General features: G+C 37.6%; 1 protein-coding gene across 1 annotated transcript in view; it reads left to right on the top strand.

Annotated features, from left to right (window-relative positions):
• Window positions 1-13,944, top strand: part of NSUN3 (NOP2/Sun RNA methyltransferase 3) — a 52,801-nt gene that overhangs the window by 959 nt on the left and 37,898 nt on the right. Inside the window, exon 3 of the mRNA XM_007463200.1 lies at window positions 9,499-9,842. Coding sequence (XP_007463262.1) covers window positions 9,499-9,842 — 344 coding nt within the window. The remainder of the gene's footprint in view (window positions 1-9,498; window positions 9,843-13,944) is intronic.

A 13,944-nucleotide genomic window follows, 5' to 3' on the forward strand; every position in this document is an offset into this window, starting at 1 on the left:
TCCTGCTGAGGCTTCAGAAGGGAGAAGGAGGAAGAAATAGATTGGCTCATGGGAAAATGGCAAGGGTAGAAAGAAAACTTTGTAGTGATAATTTTGTTATAAGCAAAAGTTGGTATGCCCTTGCCTTAAGAAATTGCTTTGATCTTTGAAACAGGACTGCCCACCAGTTTGACAAAATTAATTATACTGTAACAGAAAAATCTGAAAGAAAAATTTTGAGGATATTTAACTAGTTTCTGGAATTCAGGAGATAATGCAACAAGTCTTTAAAGCCAACACTGTTTTATCGTAGCTGAAGTCACTTTATTTGGTAATCATATTTCTTCCCCATATCTATAGCTGGCTGTGTTTTGAACACACATGCCTGTGCGCGCGCATGCGCGCACACACACACACATTATTTAAATGTATTATAGAAAACAGAAATGAGAAATATTTAATGCCTAGATGTGAGAGAAGTTTGATTTGTATGTTTAGTGAGTTTTGTGTTTGGTCCGTATGTTGCTCTACGGGTTCTTTACACTGAGTGCCTGATACAGTATGCCATACACTGTGAAATACAAAGAGCAAGACAGTCCCCAGAACCAGTTTTCAGACAGTCTGTTGATGGAGGAGGAGGCGCATGATTAAAACGATATAAACTGCTAATTCCATAAATATCCCAATAGAAATAGGCAGGAGTACCTAGTCTTATCTAACAAAGCCTGATGGTGCCAGCAGAGACCTGAGGAGAAGCCAGGTCTTGGTGATTTAATAAAGTATGAAGTGGTTCTGAAATAATTTTAGACAAACTGTTTTAGAAACTTGTAAATACTGTAACGTGAAAATGTAGTTTATAGTTGTAGTTTTATTTCAAAACTAGATTTTTAAATGGGTGTCTTCTATCACAGAGAAAAAGGAATGAATAGTGAAGTGTGTAATTAATTCATGAGGTTTTCAGTATGCAGTTACTCAAATAGAATAGCCAAATAACCAAACACCTATGGAATGCTTATTATGTGCCAGGCAATACTGACTTTTTTTGACCCTTAGAACAAACCTCTGAAGTTTGTTTCCCACTTTTCACCTGAGGGAACTGCACAGACTTTAAGTAATTTGCCCAAGTTCACTCAGCTAGTAAGTGGCAGAACTGGGATTTGTGCCCAGGCTCTCTTGTTCATGAACTCCCACGGCTAACCCCTATTCTATATGCCTCTCATACCTGGGATGTAATTAGGCATAAATGGATGATTTAAAAAAAAAAACTTCAATGGGCTTCCCTGGTGGCGCAGTGGTTGAGAGTCCGCCTGCCGATGCAGGGGGCACAGGTTCGTGCCCCAGTCCGGGAAGATCCCACATGCCGCGCAGAGTGGCTGTCCGGAGCATGTGCTCCGCAGAGGGGCCACAACAGTGAGAGGCCTGCTTACCGCAAAAATTAAAAAAAAAAAATTAAAAAAAAAAAACAAAAAAACTTCAAGAGGTCTATTGTCTTCAGACTTTATCTGGCTGCTTAGACCCTGTAATGAGTTATTTTTCTATTTACTGTGCTCAGACAGATTTATAAATTATTATTTGACCCTAACCAATAAGAGCAGTCCATTTAATTAGCCATGGCTTCTGCTTCATCTACCTTTTTGTTGGGTTTTCATGGTAATTTAAGTTTTGCATAAACATGTGCTAAATTTGCCATAGGCAGAATAAAGACTTTCTCAGCTTAGAAAGTAGTCTGAGCATGGAGGATGGCATGGAGAAATAAGAACAGAAATACTTTTGTTTTTTAACTATTTATTTGCAAGATGTAGTCTTGTGCTTGCAGAGTCTATGTACTTCCAGGGAAAGGTGAGTGCATTTTTGTGCTATCTAGAAAGCTAATAATACTCAGTAGTTTTAGTTTTCTGTAGTAGTGGGGTAGGTTTAGGGTTTATTTTAATTTTATCGTTTTGTAAAAACTTCTTGCCATCACACTCTTGGCAGCCCTTTGAAGTTGGGAGTTTACCCGGATTCAGTTTTTGCCCTACTTGTTACCTACATGTTCTCCTTAAGGTGAGCCCATTCGTGGCATGACTCTAAACTTCCCTCAGTGTGCTGTCATCTCAAGTGATGCAGCCCTTGCCAAGCTTAAGTGTTTTCTGATAACTTTACTTAGTTTCGTACCAGGCAAACTCAAAAGCAGATGATTATTTTCCCTTACCAAACCTGTGTTGCCATTTGCTGCTTGCATATTCTATCTCAGTTGAAGGCATCACTATCAATTCAGTTTCCTTTTTCCTCCTCCACACTTTTACTACCTTTTAGTGAAGAATGAACCTTATTCAGAGATAGGTCTGACATTTGCCCTCAGCTCCTTGGAGGTGATCTCTAAGCCCTTGGAATGCTCTGCCTAAAAGTCTGGGGGCTTGGGCAACATGGGGGAGTGTAACAACGTGATGTGAGGTGGGGGCTCTGGGCCACCGTATCAGCTAGGGCTCCTGCCTCCAACCTCCGGAGGGGCTGGAGACTGAAGGTCAGCTGAGTGGGTCGTCAGTCATGTTTGTGTGACTGAGCCCCAGTAAAATCTAGACACCAAGACTCCCTGGTTGGCAGTACTCCTGTGCATATTGTCACACATCGTTACGGGGAAAGGTTATCCTTGTCCATGATTCCACTGAAGAGGACAACTGGAAGCTTCATGCTTTGAACTGTCCTACACTCTGCATCCTGCATCTCTTACCTTGCGTGATTTTAACTAATAAGCTGTAGCCATAACCATGAGTGTAACAGTGAGTTATAGCTTATAATATAGCTAATAATATAGCTTTTAGCTAATAACCTGAGAGTGGTCTTGGGGAACCTGAACTTAATAGTCGGTGTCAGAAGTAAGGGTGGTCTTGGGGTCTCCCTAACTCTGTACTACCACCACACACCACTACCCTGCCCCCATCAAAATCTAAATGCCCACCAAGTGCTTTTGCTTTTACCTGAGAAGTTTCTTAATTTGGATCTCCTTTTTATCATCACTGTTACTATTTAGTTAGGCCTTCATTGTTTCTTACCTGACATTGCAACAGCCCTTTTCCATAGTCTCTCCCCTTTAGTTTTTGTTTCCTTAGTTTAGCATCCACTTTTATGACGCTATATGCCAGACAGCGTTCTATTCACTTTACAGATGATAGCATAAACCTGTACAACCCTTCGAGGTAGTTATTATTATTTCCATTTTATAGATAGGAAAGCTGAGGCATGCCGAGGTTAAGTAAATTGCCCAGTGATACGCAGCTCACATTTGGAAAAGCCCTGGGAGTTTCTCTTATCCACTCTGTCATGCTGCTTCTCAATGCTGCCGTATTGCAACGTGTCACTCCTGGGGTACTCACCTCCTCTGCTCCCCCACTGTCTGCGGTATTACATTTGGACTAAATGTCTTATCATGACTAGACAGGCTCCATCATCTTTTCGGGCCAGGAATGACGCTGTCCTTTTTCCCTCTGTACAGTGGTTAAAGTGGGGGTTCAGATCCCACTTGTGCATCTTGTAGCTTGTGACCTAGGAGAATTCTTTAACATGTCTGTGCCTCACTACCCTTGTCTGTAAAGTGGGAAAAATAGTATCTATTTCATATAATTATTTGGAAAGAGAAAGTGAATTTACATGTAAAAATGAAGTGTTTAGAATATTGTTTGACGTATAGTAAGCCCTCAGTACATGTGAGAATTATTTTTATTACTATTATTCTTCATCAAGCTGTCACATATGCGCTTGGCAAAATTAGTTCTGCCCTTTGTGTTTCCATTGCATTTTGATGATACAGCTGTTGTAATTTGTTCAAGGTTGTATTGTCATAATTTACTGACTTGTCTCTTCCCTGACAAGGGAGGGTCTTAAAGAACCAGTATCTTAAGACTTGTGCAAGTGGTCTACGTATGTATTCACAACTTAGGCAGTGTTTATATACCAGGCATTGTGCTAAGCATTGAGAATACAAAGATGGATTATATATAGTCTTTCCTCAAATATATATGAGGGGAGGATTAATTGTAAATCTTTATGAACTTTGGAAATTTTGTGTGTACTTTGTGGAAGGTAAAAAAAAAAAAAAAGCCATAGTTAAGTCTGGCCTGTCTGTAAATATATATATATATATATATATATATATATTTTTTTTTTTAACATTCTCCTCATTAACCCAGAGGTCACATAGTTCACATATAGCAGTAAAAAATATTATATAACCAGATTGCATTACCAGAATGAAGCGGGGGGTGGGGGTGGAGTGGGCTGGTTGAGGAAAACAGAAATGAACTAGTATCTAGATTTCTATTTTGACCCTTATTTGGCTTTACACACATTTTCAACCTTAATCTGTGCACACCCTGTGTAGTAGTAACTTTTAGCCCCTTTTAGAGTCAGAGATTAGAAAAATTTCCAGGTGTCTCAGTTTATGGCCAGTCCAAGCCTGTGCCTTGAAAGTCTGTGCCTTTTCCTCTGCCAGGTGTGCTGCTGTGAAGGGTCTGGAGTCCCAGTCTTGGGAGTGTATGCACATGTCTCCTGATATAAGGGACATAAGGGACTCCTTGAGTGCAGTCTTTTCAGCCTTTTGTTTTCTCCACCAAACACAAACCTCCACTCAGGACTTCCAATCTGAGGTACTGTGGCTAACAAATACGGACATAGATTGCCATTCCATGAGAAACAAGGAGGAAACAATGTCAAGAAAGAGTAGGAGGCAATCAGCTCATTATGAGACTCTCTGAAGAATAGAAATAAAATGGCATGAAAACATATCTTGATGCACTTCCATGAGTTGATTTATTCTTGATTTCTAAACCAGACTTTTAAAATGATTGAATGAGCGCCCTCTAGTGGGTAATAATAGCAATAAAACAAAAGGGATTTCTGTATTTTAACCATGAATGTTTAGTGGGTTCTGTAATCTGCATTTATACAGAACTAAGCAGTTGCGCTTAGTGATGTGTAGATAAGATAATATTTTATCCTCATCATTAGTTAGGAAGGTAGAATGGATTATAGAATAGTAAGAGAAAAGAAAATCACAGCAAAGTTGAAAATCATGTTATCATATAACATTGTCCAAATAATATATTATGCAATTTTCAAGGGATATGTGAGCACAGGCAAGTTATAGCAATCAAATTCCAGATCCTCGGTTTTCATGTATGCGTTTTCAGGAGATTACTCTGCTCCCCTGTTGCCTGAGGGGGTACTTATTCCCCTTTACCCACCTGCCCTTCTACATTGTCTTTGTCCCACTTTACAAGAAGGGTCACACTTTCACCATCCTGACTCTTCCACACTGCATTCCTTCAGGGTGTCAGAACTCCCCCTGCCAGAGACTATTGGACTATAATTGTAAATGACTAAGGACTACCAAATTCTTTGACAGGTCAGATGGTCTCCAAGTTTTGCTTTCAGCATAAGTAAAGGACCTCCAGTTGAGTTGTCAGCCAACAGATTATTTAAAATATTTTTGAAGATATGTCATTTAGTGATTTGAGATCATAACTCGGAAAGAATTTTAACTAAATGGAGACATTGTTTTAACAAAATATATTTAATTCTCACCTACTTATTTAAGTGAAGGTTTTTCTCACCCCTTCTAAAAACTCAAAATAGGAATTGATGTTGAACCCTGATCATTATAGCACTGGGTAATATTCATTGCTGGATGTATGAGGGAGAAAAAGCTCATTTCATTAAGAGATTCATTTCCTATGAATTTTTCCTTTTTATGTTTAATTATCAAATTATTTATAGATTATCAAATCTATGTTATTTTGATCAATTTTGTACTAGTAATTTTATTGGTGACTAATGCAGAAGTTACCATAAAACACAGAGCTTTAAGGCTACAGTGAAAACAAATTTAGTATATACACGTTTGTGTGTGTGTGTGTGTGAGTGTGTGTGTGAGAGAGAGAGAGAGAGAGATAGGATAATAAAGATCAAAAGCACAAAAATGTATTAGGATAAAGTTATATGGGGAAATAAAATGTAAATAAAAGGGAAAGGAACAGTGTAAAATTTCCACCTGTTCAAGAAGAGTCAGTCCATGAATTTTTAAATGAACAGTGCTGGGTTTCAAAATCACTCTGGTATTTAGGTTCCACTGGATAGATTTTAAAAAGTAGTATAATTTGTCTTTTAAAATGTCAATTTTTACAGTATGCTGGAAATTACATCCTTAAACATATGAAGATTTTGATGTCAACTTAAAATGTTCCAGAGGGTACATAGTTTTTTTCAAAATGGTATCAGTGGAAGTACTAGCAAAATATTTGCAGGTCACTGATCTTCTAGGTCCCCGTTCTGCTGACTGATGGTGTGCTTGCACTTCTGGCCTTGGAGTTTATTAAGTGACGCAGCTTCAGACTTCTCATGAATCTTGAGAGGAGACCTGGAGTGTGGCGCCTGGCCAGTGTCTTCTTGAGTATTCTAATATGTGCTCCCTCCAATGTCTGCTGGGCTATTGCCCATCCATTGGAGCTTTTGAAGTGAGTAGCCACCAGCATCAGGGCATCCCACCAATGCAAGCGCTGGAGGGTGTGTGTGTGTGTGTTGGGGGAAGACGAGGTTACTGGCAGGTGGGTGCTGAGACCCACGTTAATAAACAGCTTTGCTTTCTCAGGGCTGGGAAGTACCAGCCCGAGCAGCCTTAGCAGTCACTTCATTGAATTGATCCTGTTGCAGCTGGTTCCCAAGGGCTGTGTATGTCAAGCTTCAGGGAGAACGGGCCCACTGGCACTAGGTGAGGGTTGGAGTAGAAATTCTCTTCTCCTTCCTGTCATATACCACCTGTGCTACAGTACCAGGGCCTCGCACTCCTATTAGGCTTTAAAGCCAGCGGGTTTTGAATCAGGGACTTCTCTTTAAACAGTGATGTGACCTTGGGTAAGTTGCCAAATCTCTGAAAGCCTCAGTTAGCTTGACCTCTAAAATGAGCATAATAGCTGCCCCTCACAGTTGTTGTGATGGTGAAATGAGGTAAGCATGCAAAAAGCACATAGTAAGCATCTGATCAGTAATTTTTATTATTATTAATATTATCAGGATGAGATGGAGTCGGTGGATTGGGTGGTAGATAGAGAGGCTTCCGTGGGGAGATAAAGCCTAAACTGCCCCAATAGCAAGTAGGAGAGTTAAGTCAGGCTGAAGGGGGTGAGAGAGGAAAGGTCATTCTAGGCAGAGGGAACAGTCTATGCTGAGACTGTTAAAGGCTAAAGAAAACTTGCTCCAGGGAATTCAGGTAGTTCAGTAGGCTGGGTGTAGGTGAAGAGGGATCAGAAAATTTATTTGTTCTGAGCAAGGGCTTATTTTATCTAGTTGTTGAAGAATGAGATAGAATAATTTCTGAAGATTCCTGCCTCACTCTGCCATAAGTACATGTGTTTAAATCTAATGAGGCTCTCCCCGCTAGAGTCTTTCAATGACTTCTCATTTATAAGAATTTTAAATTTATAAGGTAATATTTTAAAACTTTATCATCTTATACTTGACCCATATAACCTTCTGCCACATTAGACTACTTTTAATTCCCCAAATGCACTGTCCGTCATAACTTTGTGCCTGTACACGTGCTATGGCCGCTATGGCCTTTGCCCTGGAATTTGTATTTTCATTTCATCCTGTGGCTAATTCCTCCTCATCCTTCAAGATTTAACATATTGGATAATGTACAAGAATCAGTAGTGTTCCTAAACTAACAATCCTTTTATACTGTAAGGTTAAGTGAAATATGCAAGATTAGTAAAGATAATAATCTTTACTAAGGGATCTGAAAGGAAATGTGAATAAATGGAGAAACATTGTGGTGAAAGTTGGAAGAGTGAATACAGTAAAATGTTAATTCTCCCCAAATTTAGTGCATTTAATATAATCCTAGTCAAAGTTATTATCTATTTATCTATACAAATATTTTATAAAATATTTTTAATTGACCAATTGATTCTCATGTTCATCTGAAACAATAAACATTTTAAGATAGCTTTGGAAGTTGTGAAGAAAAAAAGAAAAAAGGATGGAGATTTGCCCTGCCAGATATTAACCAATTGAAAGTGTATAAAGCCAACTGAAAGTGTCTAGCCCTTGTTAGCTAAGGGATGGACACATGATTTAAAGCCAAGCCACTTTAGTCTGTATTAATAAAATTATGTTTCTGAGCATTATTTCCCTGTTACTACATGACCCAAAACTCTGGATAGATATTCATCCAGTTTGGAGGGTAAGATTAGGACGGACTGACATAAGGTTTACAACCGTGGCGTTCATAAATTTCCTTTTAGGGTCCAGTGTAATGCATTGGTTCCCAAAGTGTGGTCCTGGAGATCAGCGCATCAGTATCACCCGAGAACTTGCTAGAAATGCAAATTCTCAGGCTCTACCTCAGGCCTACAGAAAGCCCCGGGTGGAGCCCAGCAGTCTCTTACAGGCACTTGATGCACGCTAAAGTTTGTGAAGCATGTTTTTAAAGAGATTGTCATCCTCCAGTATAGCTGAAACACTGGGCTTTTGTGATGCACCATCATAGTAAGAGGCAGTGAAAAGAGAAAGCAATTTCACATGTTAGCCTCAACTGAAATTCACATGGCACACATCCAGTGTCGCAGGTGTTACATTTCAATCCAGCCATTCCTCACATAGGCCACACCAGGGTGAGTAGCAGCTGGAATTTACTTAATTGACTGTGGTTAATGAAGCTCCCAAATAACTCAGCTGGAAAGGTCAGCTCATAAATAAATATTTCCTGCTGTATCATTTGTCAGTTGATGTGAGCTTGTGATTGTCAACAGATCTAACTGTTGGACCAAGTAAAAAATGAGGAAGGTAAATCTGTTGGAGAGGTGGGGGCAGGGAAAGCCTGCACCATCAATCCATGAGTGATTTTTAAACCATCCTTGGTTTTGTGTCATCTGAGCCACTGATTGCCTCATTAACTCTGTTACTGTAGTGTTCACTGTAGTTAGCTTTCCATATACTTTTATCTTCATCAGAGGAAAACTTGAACACTCATTCCTTTAAACACCCTTTAATGATAGTACTTTTCCCTTTAATATTAATAGACTCAGGTTTTAAATTTTGTCTCTAAGAAAAACTCTTCCTTGCACGAAGAGTGATAGACAAATCTATTCTGATGGATTTCAAGGTATGTTAAAGACAGGCCATGTTTTTTTGGCAAGATAGTCTGCAGGGAGAGACTAGACTGAGGCAAGTGAGGCATTCCTCTTTGGTGCAGAGCCCCTAAAACTTGGTAACCAAGGTAAATACTATTTTAATGACCAAAACTGATACAAAAGAGAAAAACCCACGATGAACAAAATATCAAAGTTTTAAATATAGACAGGAACATAACAGTAATGGGTTGAGCAATATGGGAGCCTGAGGCAAAAGAAAAAGTCTGTAATACTACTCCTGGCCTTGAAAATCACAGGTAAGTAAAGTGTAAAACTAGGACCACATTCCCTCACTTAGTAATATAAGATTGTATTGCTGTGTATAATATTAATATCCCTCTGTTTTTCTCTCTAGGGATATACTAACATCTCCATCATGTTGGCAATATGCTGTGCTTCTTAACCGATTTAATTATCCTTTTGAACTGGAAAAGGATTTACATTTGAAGGGCTATCACTCACTCTTTCAAGGATCTTTACCCTACTATCCTAAATCAATGAAATGTTACCTTAGCAGAACTCCACACAGAATGCCTTCAGAAAGACACCAAATTGGAAACCTAAAAAAATACTATCTCCTGAATGCTGCCTCTCTTCTCCCAGTACTGGCTCTGGAATTGAGGGATGGGGAAAAGGTTCTGGATCTGTGTGCTGGCCCTGGAGGCAAATCGATAGCTCTGCTACAGTGTGCTTATCCAGGTAATGTACTTTTCTTTTCATAACTGACAACTTTTAAATATCCACATGTTACAAAATACTTTTAAAGTATGCGGGGAGAAATGTAAGACTGAGTTTGCAGACTTTGAAAGCCTAAAATCCAGGATAGTGTGGAAAAGAGTGGAAATATTAGCTGAGGAAATAGTGTAAATAATATTTTTTTTCCAGCTACTTAATTGGCAGGTAATTGGGAACAAAACTACAACATTTTGTGAACACAAATCTATCAGATAATGTCATTAGCTGATAAGCTAATGACAAAGATTTTTAAAATTTTATTGTTACTTTTACATTTGAGAGTCTTATATTGATATCCTTGTCATACTTTTGTGCAACAAAAACATATACATTTAAAACAATATACATTTAAAAACATACATTTAAAATCAATTTTTGTATCATTGGACCATAAGGTTCTAAGAGAGTTCTGTCCAATAGAAATATAACATGAAGTACATATATAATTGAACATTTTTGAGCAATCTCATTAAAAATAGAAACAAGTGAAATTAATTTTAATAATACATTGTAACCCAATAAGTCCACAATATTATTTGAACATGTAATCAAAATAAAAATTATTAATGAGATATTTTGCATTCTCATTTTCTTACAGTCTTTGAAATTGGTGTGCATTTTACACTTATAGCACATTTCAGTTTGGACTAGCCACGTTTCAAGTGCTCCTAGCCTCATGTGGCAAGTGGATGTAGTATTGGACAGTGCAATTCTAAAGATTTTAAAAGTTTTTCTGAAATGACTTATCATTACTATTATTAGTAGTACAAAAATGATGAAATGTATGTAATATGCATTTTTATATATATTTGTTAAAAGTAATGCATTCATTATATTTTCTTAATGAGACGATGGGACGTTTAAACTATTACTTTAGGTTTCCCTGAATGTAAATTACTTATGGTTAGATAAGACAGGGCTCAGCATCAATTCTGTCTGGTTTTTGTTTGTTTGATGGTTTTGTTTTTATAAGTGCAAATGCTGTTCACATAGATAAAAAGATGGTGGGAATTGTGTTATAGTAATCTCACTAGTTCTTTAAACTCCTGAATTATAACCCTAAATCACATAGATATCTTTCACCAAGTATTATTTTAATCATTTACTATGTGAACACTCTTTAGGTCTGTTTTTGATTTTGAAGAAGGCAAAGGATTAGAAACCATCTCAATTTAAAAAGGCTGTGTTGCCTAATTAGGAGACGCATTCACTTTCTCAGCCAAAGCACCAGTGTGTTGAACTGCCTTTGTTTGGAGGGCTATGGAGGTTTCTATGCCCTGGAACAACTTGTAATAAGATGCTGGATGGGTGGGAAGCTTGCTCCTCATTTGTAAAGTTGGTGAAGGGCCATTATCCTAGGAGAAGCCCTGACCAGAGGTGTTCTCCTTTTTTTAAGAAGTTGATGATCTGAAAATTCTTTTGAAACTATCTAAGCCTGCTTATCCCTTAAAAAGTTGTTATGTATCCCCAGGGCATGCATATGCTAGTTTGAGGACTGCCACTTTATATCTTCCTTTGATAGCATTCCTATTGAAATAGATTACAAACATTTTTATGAGAACTGTGAATCCAGTTGTACCAGGCATTGGTACAAATTTATCAGTTAACTGTATATTTAGGTGAAATCATACTGTGTGTTTTCAAATTGTGGTTAAAACTCTATTATTGAAGCTTGCTGTATTGTTTTGTAAGAAATCACAACAAAAGAAATTATTTATTTTGTAAGGTTATTTTATTTTACAATTTGAGCTGAAAGTGAAATTTTATGGAATCATGTTATAAGGAGTATTTGTTATTACTTTCACCATGTGTTCTTTGACAGTACTCTTATTTTGTTTGTTGCATCAATTTTGAATACAGAATTTTTAGTATTGTGAAAGATGGAAGAGAAATGCCAAATTTGGGTACCATTTTGAAAAGAAGACATTTTAATCCTAGATTATCCTCATTAGTAGGCTATAAATGTTTTACATGTTTATGGTAAGGAAATTCCAGATTAGGAATCCAAAGGCAAACAGATATATTCTAGGAATTTGAAGTGCAGAAGAATCGTCCTGTTCTTACATCAAGGGCAATGAATTACAGGCAGTGTTCCAAGTAAAGTAGCTTTTCATCTATGAAGGGCTAATGATAATGGTTTACTAAGAAGTACAGATGTCTTCATGCTGATGCTCAAAACCCAAATTAGGTTAGCTACAGTGCTTGAATTTGGAATGCAGAAGCCATCTAAAAAAAGCTTTTATAAGCAAAGCTTAAAATGATGGCTGCACTAAGTGTGCATTTATCCACTGAATTTCTTTAGATCAGTACTGGCCTTTATTCTGGGCCAGTAGGCTCACAGCTTTGAATGATTAAAAAGCTCGTATTTTAGGATGATTAAAAAAATTAGTCTCCTTCTCTTCTGGTCCAGCTGCTCCCACCTGTTAGCACAGTGAGGGATTGTCCACTGTTTTTTGTTGTTCTGCTTTTGTCAGCATAGCCTTCATAATGTCCTGGTGTTGATAGAAAAAGAGAAAACAATTCTAAGTAGGAAAGCATTAACATACTAAGAATACCCAGCTTGATGGAGTGGCTTCATCAACTTTCTTGCTGAGGGCTGGCATGAAATTCTCTTCTCTGTCAGTAATACTCTTTTTACATCTAGTTGGCCTTTGGTGGTAGAGAAGATTAGAAAGACTTCTTTCTTTACTGAAACTGCTTTTGCCCTCCTTCCTGCTCCCTCATCTCCTAGAACTCCCTGCATTAGGTGCACCTTCTTTTTGGAAATCATACTAGCAATGACCATTTTGGAACATGTAGTAAAAAAAATAAAACATAAAGCCAAGACTCCAAAATGCTATTCCTGAAAAACCACAATGAATTCTTCAAGAATTTTTTAAATTCACCCTCTTTTCTACTTAGCTGAAAAAAAAAGATTTGGTTTATTTTTGACAATTTAAGCATGAAATTCTGTCTCAATGTAGTGAGTCTTAGTATATATATGAATCTTGGATTGTGATGCCTTACATTATATATTTTAAAAAGTTTAACCAATCTAAGCCTATTTCAAATAAAATCTATGTCTAGACCAAACAATAATATAGCATAAAGTTATATTTCATCTGAGAGTTATTTTTAAATGCTGAATTGAGAATCTTGACTAAAGCTACAATTTAATGAAAAGCTTCCCTGATTTTCAGGTTTAGCAATTTGAACATTCTTTATTATAATGTCATGTTTCACATCAAGTCAGCCACATTTAGTGAGCACATACAATGTGCGAGGCATTGGATGGTAGGTGTAGAGCTCTGAAAGATATAGAGATAACTAAGACTTCTGTTACCTGTGGTATGACAAACTATGTATTTTAGCCAACTCTCCGGCTGAAAATAACTTAAAAATATGGGATATAATATTAAAGAAAAACAAAATCTTTTTAAATGCGTCAATGATCTGCAAATACTCAGTGGCCAAAAATTAAGAGATTGGGAACCTAGGAGGTAAATCGAGCATTGAAGCTGGCTTTTCACTTGAGAGCATTTGCTTCCCCTGAAAACTTGCACGCTGATTTCTAGTGCTTCATGAATGTGTGGGAATAAAAAAGAAGCCAGAGCCTGCTCAAATAGAGCATCTACTAGGAGACTAACTTATGTAAAGCTGAGACTCCAAAATGCTATTCCCTCCAATAAGGTAAACTAGGAAGAAATTGTCCTTTCCAAGGGACTGAAAGGAAAGCCTGTCTTCAGCTTTGGTGGTGGGGGAGGAGTGGACATACCCTCTGAAATTTTGTAACCATAGCTAAGCCAGTATAGACCATTACAGTGAAGTTGCAGAACGTTGGAAATAAAAAAAACATCTTAATAGCAGCCAGAGAGGACAAACTTTTTAACCTTTAAAGGACAACAGTTAGACTGAGGATTGACCTCTGAGCGTAATAGTGGAAGCCAGCTTTTGGAGGACTGATGTTTCAATGTGCTAAGAAAAGATGACTGTCAGTTCAGAAATGTGTTCACCAAAATATCCTTGAAGAGCAAAAGTGAAATGGACATTTTGTTAGACCAAGAGAGAGGAAGAGTATAAGGGAAAG

This window comes from Lipotes vexillifer, unplaced genomic scaffold (assembly GCF_000442215.2).
Source record: "Lipotes vexillifer unplaced genomic scaffold, Lipotes_vexillifer_v1.1 scaffold781, whole genome shotgun sequence".
Taxonomy (NCBI): Eukaryota; Metazoa; Chordata; class Mammalia; order Artiodactyla; family Lipotidae; genus Lipotes; species Lipotes vexillifer.